General features: G+C 60.4%; 2 protein-coding genes across 4 annotated transcripts; one reads left to right on the top strand and one right to left on the bottom strand.

The window, feature by feature from the left end:
• Nucleotides 1-225: 225 nt before the first annotated feature.
• RAD9A (RAD9 checkpoint clamp component A) lies at nucleotides 226-5,340 on the top strand. Of its 3 annotated transcripts, none has more exons than XM_017653790.3 (11): nucleotides 226-477; nucleotides 564-634; nucleotides 1,075-1,203; nucleotides 1,652-1,766; nucleotides 1,839-1,938; nucleotides 3,251-3,360; nucleotides 3,450-3,559; nucleotides 3,643-3,707; nucleotides 3,821-3,937; nucleotides 4,629-4,842; nucleotides 4,923-5,340. In XM_017653790.3, exons 1-11 carry the CDS (start codon nucleotides 444-446, stop codon nucleotides 5,016-5,018), a joined length of 1,161 nt encoding a protein of 386 aa, XP_017509279.1. In that variant the 5' UTR covers nucleotides 226-443; the 3' UTR covers nucleotides 5,019-5,340. The 3 variants fall into 3 exon arrangements, with proteins under 3 accessions (XP_017509279.1, XP_036851390.1, XP_017509277.1); XM_017653788.3 differs by having other exon boundaries at nucleotides 231-477; nucleotides 3,800-3,937; XM_036995495.2 differs by lacking the exon at nucleotides 3,643-3,707 and having other exon boundaries at nucleotides 3,885-3,937.
• Nucleotides 5,341-5,557: 217 nt separating this feature from the next.
• On the bottom strand, nucleotides 5,558-8,788 carry PPP1CA (protein phosphatase 1 catalytic subunit alpha). The gene is made up of 7 exons (XM_017653791.3): nucleotides 8,629-8,788; nucleotides 7,959-8,090; nucleotides 7,567-7,797; nucleotides 6,908-7,012; nucleotides 6,301-6,524; nucleotides 6,083-6,217; nucleotides 5,558-6,008 (listed from the first exon to the last, which is right to left on the bottom strand). Exons 1-7 carry the CDS (start codon nucleotides 8,681-8,683, stop codon nucleotides 5,898-5,900), a joined length of 993 nt encoding a protein of 330 aa, XP_017509280.1. The 5' UTR covers nucleotides 8,684-8,788; the 3' UTR covers nucleotides 5,558-5,897.
• Between the last annotated feature and the right edge of the window lie 321 nt (nucleotides 8,789-9,109).

Here is a 9,109-nt window from a genome sequence, read left to right as displayed (position 1 = left end):
GCACCGGGTGCCCTGGGGCCGCGTCCTCCGAGTCCTCGCGCGCGGTGCGCAGCCGCCGTGGGCCCTGCAGAGCAGCCTGGCTCCCTGCGGACGCGGCAGGGCCAGGGGCGGGTAACGGACCGTGAGTAGTAGAAAGCCTGCCAGGCTCCAGGCGCTTCCCGATCACGTGACCAGAACCCAAAACCGCCACCGTCTCCGTCACGTGACGGCGGCGTCTGGAGCGTTTCTTTCACGTGACGGAGGCGCGCCATGCGGGCCAATGATGAGGCAGGGGCGGTGAGCGGGAAGGGGGGCGGTGAGCGGGAAGAGGCCCCCCGCGTCCACCGCGGCCCTGGGGACCTGGAAGGGAGCAGCGGGCCGGGGCCGGGTCGGAGGCCCGCTCCGGGCCAGCAGCCAGACTCAGCCCGTTGCAGGTCAGGCCCGGCCTCGGTTCTTGGGGCAGCATGAAGTGTCTGGTCACGGGCGGCAACGTGAAAGGTGAGTTGGGGGTGGCTGGGGGGCGGGGGCACGTGTAAATGCCGGAGGCGTCAGCGTAACTCCCGTTTCTCCCCACCTGCCCGCAGTGTTCGGCAAGGCCATCCACTCCCTGTCCCGTATCGGGGACGAGCTCTACCTGGAGCCCCTGGAAGACGGGGTGAGGGGCTGGGGCATGGGGGAGGGTGGGATTCCAACAGGGAAGGGAGCCTTATGCTGGGCTCGAGTCTCACCTTCACCAGGCAGTATGCCTGTGGGCAGATTTATCTGCGCAGTTTCCCTTTGGGCCCTGCCCCTGCCATCAACTCAGGCCCTTGTACAAATAGAGAGCAATTGCCCTCCCTGAAGTGCCCAGTGGCAGGTGGCAGTAACTAGGGGCAAAGGCAGAATGTGCTCACGGCTGTGTAGGGACCCTGCTGTGGGAGCAGTGCTGCCTCCGACCCCGGGAGGGCTTCATGGAGAGTGTACCCGCTGCCTGGAAGGATGGGAGGAGTTCAGCAGGTGATGGTGCTGGACCAAGTGTGAGCAAAAGTGGATTAGAGGGCTGGGTCTGCCCGTGCCCTCTGACCGTATCCCTTTCTTCTGCTTTTCCTGGCCCAGCTTTCTCTCCGGACGGTGAACTCCTCCCGCTCTGCCTATGCCTGCTTCCTCTTTGCTCCACTCTTCTTCCAGCAGTACCAGGCGGCCACTCCTGGTCAGGAACCCCTGCGCTGTAAGATCTTGCTGAAGGTGAGGCCCTTCCCTCACCAGTGGTACTGCCCCTGCCCCCACAGTCTCCACCAACAGTGCATCTTCTTTGGCTTTGGGGCATTCAGTAGATGCTAACTGCGGGGAGAGATGTATGCAGGAGCAGTCCAGGGCAAAATGCAGTGAGGGGCATAGTGAAGACAACCACAGAGAGTAATGGGAGATATGGAGAGGGTGGTTGATTCTGCCAGGGACCTGGAGTGGTGACATTCAAACTGGTCCTTGAAAAGGTAGGCAGTTATTTCAAGGCATTCCAGGCGGGAACAGCATGAACAAAGGCCTAGAAGGGCATGAGTGTCCTGCATGTTGTGAGAACTCCTGTCCTGGCGTGACACTGCTGAGCTCCTGATGGGTTAGGTCCTATGTGGGACGTTCAGGACCACCGGTTGGAAGAGGTGCAGCTTTGGGCTGCTGTGTTCCCTCCACTCAGTCGTTCCTGTCCGTCTTCCGCTCTCTGGTGATGGTGGAGAAGACTGTAGAGAAATGCTGCATTTCTCTGAACGGAAAGAGTAGTTACCTGGTGGTCCAGCTGCACTGCAGATATGGTGAGTGGGCAGCTGGCTGGCCAGGGGGGTGGAGGTTGGTGAGGCCTACTGAGACCCTGTTTGCCCGTCCAGGGGTGAGGAAGACTCACAACCTGTCCTTCCAGGACTGTGAATCCCTGCAGGCTGTCTACGACCCAGCCCTGTGCCCCCATGTGCTCCGGGCCCCAGCAAGGTGAGCGCGTACCCTGGCTGCAAGCTGAGCCTTAGGTGTCTCTCTCCCTTCTTTGGGCCTCAAGGGTCCATTTAAGAAGGTCCTTCCAGGGTTTCTGTGAACTTCAAAAAGTTCATCCAGCCCAGTTTGCTCTCAGGCCCTTGCCTGGCTCTTTATGGGGAGAGGCGAGAGTGGAGACAGGGTGCTCCCTGCTTCATGCTCCTCGCTGTCTTCGGGGGCCTGTGTTCTCTACCCTAAAGTCTAGATTGGCTTTCCGGCCTCTCAGACCCGTTCTGACTCCCCGTGTAGAAGGCAGGTCTCCAGCTGAACAGCCTTGAACAGCCTTTAAGCTTTGGGGCTCCGAGGCTCAGAAGTCCTCCTGTGGGTATTCCCGCCGGGGCAGCCAGTCTCTTCCTACCCGCCTGGGCTCTGGCCTTCAGGAGGCCAGGGAGGGAAGTCATGGTCCAGGGGGGCTGCCTGAACCAGCAGCTGTAGGGTGGGGCCATTCTGCACAGTCAGAGCACCCAGGGAGTGTGCAGGGCCCAGGAGAGGGTGACCCCAGTGGCGACTGAGGTCCCTGGCGAACACCAGCGCAGAGAGGAGTGGCTCCCTCCCACCCCATCCTGGGTGCTACTTGTGTTGGCATAAACCCAAGATCTGTCTGTTTCTTGCGGGCAACATGGGACATGGAAACCTGAAGGTCCTTTGGATCCTGACAGTCTGTTTTCCTGAGTCTTGTTGAGATCCCACTCAGGGCTTCTTTGGGGAGAGGGAAAGGGAGGGCCGTCTCAGATGTGGATTTTAGGGCCATTTCTTTTTTTCTCTGTTTTTTTTGAGTGAACAATTATTTTTCTTCTTACGAACCATTTCAAATATGTATAAAAGCAGATGTCAGCTCATGTCCCAAATTGTCTTCAAGCAGATTCCAGATGTTATTTCATCTATAAATATTCAGCAGTGTTTATCCCTAAAAGGCAGGGATTTAAAGCTCTTTCTAAAGGCCGAGTTTACAGGGTCGGCGTGGGTGTGGCTTCCACCTGAATGGGCAGGTGCTGCCTGCCCACCTTCGCGGAGTGCAGGCGGCCTGTCCCTCCTGCCACCTTCTTAGGCTTTGCTCTTGTCTCCTGTCCCTTGCCGTGGGCTTCTCCCTTACAGGAGCCAGGCAGCTTTTGATGGGACAGGGACCAGTGACCTGAACACTGTCCTTCTCCCTGGGGCATGCTAGTCCATGGTGGGTCCGTTGGGCACTGGTCACTGCCCTGCCTCAGCTCTTCTGAGAACAAAGCCCCTGGGCAGGCTGAGCCCTGGATGTCATACTGTGCCGTCCTCACAGGGTTCTGGGGGAGGCTGTTCTGCCCTTCCCTCCTGCGCTGGCCGAAGTCACCCTGGGCATTGGCCATGGTCGCAGGGTCATCCTGCGCAGCTACCAGGAGGAGGAGGCAGGTGAGGGAGCTGGACGTGGCCTGGGAGGGGAGCACAGCTGGGGGGGGGGCTAGGGGGAGCTGGGCTTCCTTCTGTTCCTGCCCCCACAGACAGTGCCATCAAAGCCATGGTGACTGAGATGAGCATTGGGGAGGAGGATTTCCAGCAGTTGCAGGCTCAGGAAGGGGTAGCCATCACTTTCTGCCTTAAAGAATTCCGGGTAAGGTTCCCCCCCGCCCCACACACTACCCAGTCTGCTGTGCTGCACCCCTGGGCCTCACTGCTCTGCCTGTCCCCTCCCAGGGGCTCCTGAGCTTTGCAGAGTCAGCAAACTTGCCTCTTAACATTCACTTCGATGCACCGGGCAGGTAATTCCCAGCCTCAGGAAAGGGGAGGGAGGGCTCTGGGATGCCAGGAACTAAAGGGCTCTGACCTTGTCCGGGACCTGCTACCTGCCCAGGCCAGCCATCTTTGCTATCAGGGACTCTCTGCTGGATGGCCACTTTGTCCTGGCCACACTCTCAGAGCCCGACCCACCCTGCCAGGAGCTGCATGCCCCAGGATTCCGCCAGCCGCCGCCTCTGCTACAGGCACTCAGGTGAGGGCTCCCACAACTCCGCGGCCTGCTGCTTCCAGCCTCTGGGCCTCCCCCAGCACACACTTCCTGTGCTCACAGCTTCCATCCACCACGGCTCGGCCTTCCTGGTCAGCTGTGCTCAGACCCCGCTCCCACCCAGGGATGTGTCCCCAGGGTTGGGCCGGCTTCCTTCTCTGGCTAAGGCCTCCCCTCAGCCTCCCCCTGGGCCAAGGAGGTTAGGGCTGCAGGGAAGCAGGGGACTGCCTGGGGTAGGGGGGAAGCAGGGCAGCTGGTTTGGGGGGGATGGGTCCCATGCAGTTTAAGCAGAGGATTGGTCTGGCCCCCCGCCCAGCATGTCCCTGGGCCCCCAGGCTCTCCAGCTCTGTCTTCTGGGAAGGTTGGGGCTTGGGCTCCGGTGGTCCAGCTCACAGGACTTGCTCCCCTCCCTCTGCTGAGCTAAACTGGCCTCTAGGGTGCCTCCCTCAGGCCCCTACCTGAACTCTGATCAAGTGGATTCCAGGCCTATCCCTCCAGTAAGCCGCCACCTAAGTCCTGCCTGCATCCCCTTCTCTCCAAATGAGGAAATAGTGGAGCCGAGATCACTGGGGTCACAGCCTCCCTCCCCACTGCCAGACTCTCTCACCCTGTGGGGGCCGGCCTCTGTACCCCCTTTATTCTCCCTGTTCTGCACTGACACTGTCTCTGCCCGCAGCACACCCCACCTGGATGACTTTGTCCATGACGACATTGACTCTTACATGATTGCCATGGAAACCACTGCGGGCAGTGAGGGCTCACGGGCACCGCCCTGCATCGCCCTCTTGCCGAGTCCCCAGCCTAAGTGTAGCCCCAGCCCCTGCTCTGAGGACGAGGATGAGGATGAAGCTGAGCCCAGCACAGTGCCTGGGACTCCTCCACCCAAGAAGGTAGGGGCTGGAGGTGGAGGCAGGGACAGGAGGGAGGAAGGCGCAGGCTGCAGAACACACTCTGCTTCCTGTTCTTTCAGTTCCGCTCACTGTTCTTCGGCTCCATCCTGGCTGCTGCACACTCCCCCCAGGGCCCCAGTCCTGTGCTGGCTGAGGACAGCGAAGGAGAAGGCTGAACTGAGAAACCCTAGTTTGTGTCCAGAGGCCCTCAAACAGATGAGTTCATAGCCTCCCTGCCCCCCAGGCTGGACCTCTGCCCTGGTATGTGGTGAAGGTGGGCTGTGCTGAGCTGAGCTGGTCCCCACCCTGAATTGGCAATGGTCCTGTCATCCCCGCACAGCCTCCAACTAATCATGTCTGCTGCCACCAGACAAGAGGTCCACACGGGGCCTCAGACCAAACTCCAACCATGTCCCTAGGGCTGGCCACCTGACTCTCCTAAGCCCACCGCCCTAAGGAAAAAAATCACTGTGGGGCTGCTGGCCCCTGTTGATTCACTGTCTTTACCAATCAATCATGATCTGTGCATCCCTCAAATTCTGGGCACACATTTTTCTTAATGTTCTTTGGTCCTTGGAATTATAAGAGCCCTGCAGACCTGCATATGTAGCTGGGGTTGCCCTGGCTGGACTCTGTGCCCAGCAAGCCTGCCCTCCCAAAAGTGGCTCTGGGCAGAAGGGCTGCCAAGCCAGGACAAGGGAGACAGAGGCTGTGGTGAGAATCCAGCTTTGACCTTTATTTAAGAGACCAGGTGGGTTGCCCCAGGATCCTGCTGCCAGCCGTGAGGCCAAGCAAGGCTGGAGACTCCCAGCCTGGCCCTGCTTGCCCTGAACTGCAGCCTCAGCCCCAGGGTCCTGCTTGCAGCCACTACAGGTGCAGGCAGACGGAGCCCTGGGGGACTGGACACTGCTTATTGATTCATTAAAAAAAAAAAAAAATACACCAAGGCTCTGTGTTCCCCGTGACAGGTGGGCCCAAAGGGCCAGTGTGACCTCCCACAGCCATGTGATTTTTGTACAATCCACCATCTGGGGCAGAGGGCAGGCTCCCAGAGGCTATTTCTTGACTTTGGCGGAGTTGCGGGGTGGGGTGATGGGCCGCCCTCCAGGGTTCAGGCCACTGAACTGCCCATATTTCCCCTTGTTCTTGTCGGCTGGCTTGAGGATCTGAAAGAGACAAAGCTGGTCAGGTTCACAGGGTGAAGCCATGGGCCGCAAGCCCCATCCTCCTCCATCCCCACCTGGAAGGAGCACATGAGTGTCTCGTCCACACTCATCATGGCGCCCGCATTGTCAAACTCGCCACAGTAGTTGGGAGCTGAGAAGAGTGTGACCAGCTGTCGCTTGGCAAAGAATTCGTAGCCATCTTCTACCACCTGGACAAGGATGGGGGCAGTTAGCTCAGCAGGTGCTGGCTGCTCAGCTCTTGCTCCCACCTCGTCCAGAGCTGCCAGCCCACCTGGTGCGCCCGGCAGATGAGGTCCAAGTCATGCTTGTGCAGGAACTTGGCCACCACCTCAGCCCCGAAAGTAAAGGACACGCCACGGTCGTTCTCGCCCCAGCCCTGCACGTCCTTGTCAGGGTCAGACCACAGCAGGTCACACAGCAGGCCCTGGTCAGGTACGTCTGTGGGCCGCATGATACGCCGAATCTGCTCCATGGACTGCAGGTCTGGAGATAGGCCTGGGGGAAACGGGGGACACTTCTTCAAACAAGCCTCAAAACAAGGACCCCCCTTCTCCAGAAACCCTTTGTCAGTCAGCCTCAGCCTTCCTCCCACCACCCCTGGGATTCCAGGCAGGCAGAACCCATCACCTGCCTCTCCAGGTCCCTGCCCTCAGCTCAGAGCTCCCTGTAAGGAGATGAGCCAATTCCACACAACGCTACAGCAGGGGAGTGAGGGCTGCCTAACACCGGGGTGTGGTGGGACTTCCTGGAAAAAGTAACACCAGCCAAGAGCCCAGGGAGAGCTGTTGCAGGCAACTGAGAACAGGTCCCCCGGCTAATAAGAGCTTCATTCCAAGGCCCCCAGGAGGCTGGGCTCTTCCTTCTCAAGCAGCCCTCACCTCCGTGGCAGCAGAAGATCTTCTCGTCCACGATGGCAGCAATGGGCAGGCAGTTGAAGCAGTCGGTAAAGGTTTTCCACAGTTTAATGTTGTAGCGTCTCTTGCCTGCCCGGAGGAAGGAGGTGGCTGCCAAGGAGGCCTGTCTGCCCCACCTTCAGCCTGGGGTTCTGGGCCCAAGGTTCTTTCTGGGCTGTTCAGACACAGCTAGGAGGCAAGAAGGGACACCCCCCTTCCCTCACCCCAATGCCCACGAGCCTTCCCAAAGCAGCTGAGTCCTCAGGAACCCCGGAGTTCCAATCTGAACAAGCCTCTTCCAAAGCACTGAGGCCAGGTCAAGACCAGGCCTGGTTTATCCCAAGCTTCTGGCCAGCAAATCCAGTCTAGATCATCCTAAGTGCTTCAGTAACGTGTGTACTGGAAGGGAGTGTCACTGGACAGGGCTCTGCATCAGAACAGGAGAGCCCTTCAGCCAGCGACCATCCCAGGCCCCTCTGGAGAGCCAGGCACCATGCCAGGAGGGCAGGGCCCTGCCTTCACGGAACTTGCAGTCTAGCAGGTGTCCACACAGACACCCCTATTGCCAGGCTAACAGGAGGGTCCCACTGAATAGCAGGGAGAGCCCTTCAGGACTTCTATAGTCCCACACACAACCTACTCACACTCATCATAGAAACCGTAGATCCGGTTGATGCTGGCACACTCATGGTTCCCACGGAGCAGGAAGAAGTTCTCTGGGTACTTGATTTTATAGGCCAGCAGCAGGCAGATGGTCTCCAGAGACTGCTTGCCCCGGTCCACATAGTCCCCCAGGAAGAGGTAGTTGCTCTCTGGAGGAAAGCCGCCGTACTCGAACAGCCGCAGAAGGTCGTAGTACTGGCCGTGGATGTCACCTGTGACCCAGGGGACCAGATCAGCACTAGCTGCGGGTTCTAGACTTGAACTCGGGGGCCAAAGCTGGGCTCAAGGGAGGAGAGATCCAGGGACTTTGTGGGAGAGGGGAGACAGGCAATGCCACTTTCAGTAAGCAAAGGGCCCTGGCTAGGGGGCTCACCACAGATCTTGAGGGGTGCCTCCAGCTCCAGAAGAATTGGCTGGCTCAGGAAAATCTCCCGGGATTTGAGGCACAGACCACGTATCTCGTTCTCTGTCAGCTGCACATTCTTTCCAGGCCTCGAGCCCTGCACTGGGAGCGGAATGGGACGTCAGGACACTGGTCCCTCAAGTAGGAGGAAGGTGGGCGTCCCCGGTAGCCCCATGGGCACTTCTGGGGACGCCTGGGTCCCTCCTTGCCCAGGGGCAGCTGTTGGAGCTGAGCCTTCGGGAACCTCCGTCTCATGCCTCCCAGGATGGGACCCCAACTACCCTCAAGGCACTAGAGAAGGGATGGGATTGCTGTGCGCAAGGGCCTGCCACCCAAAACCCCACAGCGCAGGACCCATTTCCAGGGGGGCTACGCTCCGCAGGTTTCTCCCTCTCCCCAAGACCCCAGGCCAACCCGTACGCCCCTGGCCCAAAAGAGGGGTCTGCTCCCGGTGCTGGAGTGGCCCCAAACCTCCCAGGCGCGCCGCGACCTGGGGGAGCGGCTGTGGCCGCGGGACCTCGCGGCCCGCACCCGTCCTGTCTAAGCTGGCCCCGGGAACTGCAGGCCCGCCCGCGCGCCATTTCCGGGCCGGGCAGGGGGCCAGGGCGCGGCGAGCGCCGACCTCCCCGTCCCGGCCAACCTTCCAGCAGGCGCCCGATAATAGAGTCCAGGTTGAGTTTCTCGCTGTCGGACATGGCGGCGCCGCCGCTCCGGCCCAGCAGCTCCGGGCCCGCTCCTGCCTCCCGCCCTCCCGCCGCCTCCTTCCGGCCTGGGCTTCTTCCGCCGCCCCGGCCCGCCTCCCTCGGGCGCCCGCCCCGCCCCGCCGCTGCCCCCGCGCTCTAACGCCTCCGCCGGACGCCGGCGCCGCGGACGCGGCAGCCCGCGGGGCGGGGCTTGGGCCGGGTTCTGCGGGCCTGGGGCGGGGCGGGGTCGAGCCTGGCCCCGCCCTTGAGGAGTTGCCCAGCCGGTTCCGAGGACATGGGGCCGGAAGTACTGTAGAGGTTGTTTTTCTCTTTCAGAGGCTAATCGGCTCTTCAAATCCCTGCCCGGTGCGGGAGCGTGGTGTGAGCCCATTGATAACCAAACACCTCGAAGTGCAGAAGAGGAAACTGAGGCTCCGA

Source organism: Manis javanica, chromosome 11 (assembly GCF_040802235.1).
Source record: "Manis javanica isolate MJ-LG chromosome 11, MJ_LKY, whole genome shotgun sequence".
NCBI lineage: Eukaryota > Metazoa > Chordata > Mammalia > Pholidota > Manidae > Manis > Manis javanica.
Note: the sequence above shows the minus strand (reverse complement) of the source record. Positions and strands in the feature narration are given on the sequence as shown.

What these genes read in the sequence shown, in the direction of transcription:
- RAD9A (XM_017653788.3), top strand. Translation starts at nt 444, where the DNA reads ATGAAGTGTCTGGTCACGGGCGGCAACGTGAAAG. An exon ending in CCAGCTGCACTGCAGATATG is followed by an intron (nt 1,767 to 1,838) that starts GTGAGTGGGCAG and finishes TTGCCCGTCCAG; the next exon opens with GGGTGAGGAAGACTCACAAC. An exon ending in TCTGCCTTAAAGAATTCCGG is followed by an intron (nt 3,560 to 3,642) that starts GTAAGGTTCCCC and finishes GTCCCCTCCCAG; the next exon opens with GGGCTCCTGAGCTTTGCAGA.
- PPP1CA (XM_017653791.3), bottom strand. Translation starts at nt 8,683, where the DNA reads ATGTCCGACAGCGAGAAACTCAACCTGGACTCTATTATCGGGCGCCTG. An exon ending in CTACGGTTTCTATGATGAGT is followed by an intron (nt 7,013 to 7,566) that starts GTGAGTAGGTTG and finishes TCCTCCGGGCAG; the next exon opens with GCAAGAGACGCTACAACATT. An exon ending in TCATCTGCCGGGCGCACCAG is followed by an intron (nt 6,218 to 6,300) that starts GTGGGCTGGCAG and finishes ATCCTTGTCCAG; the next exon opens with GTGGTAGAAGATGGCTACGA.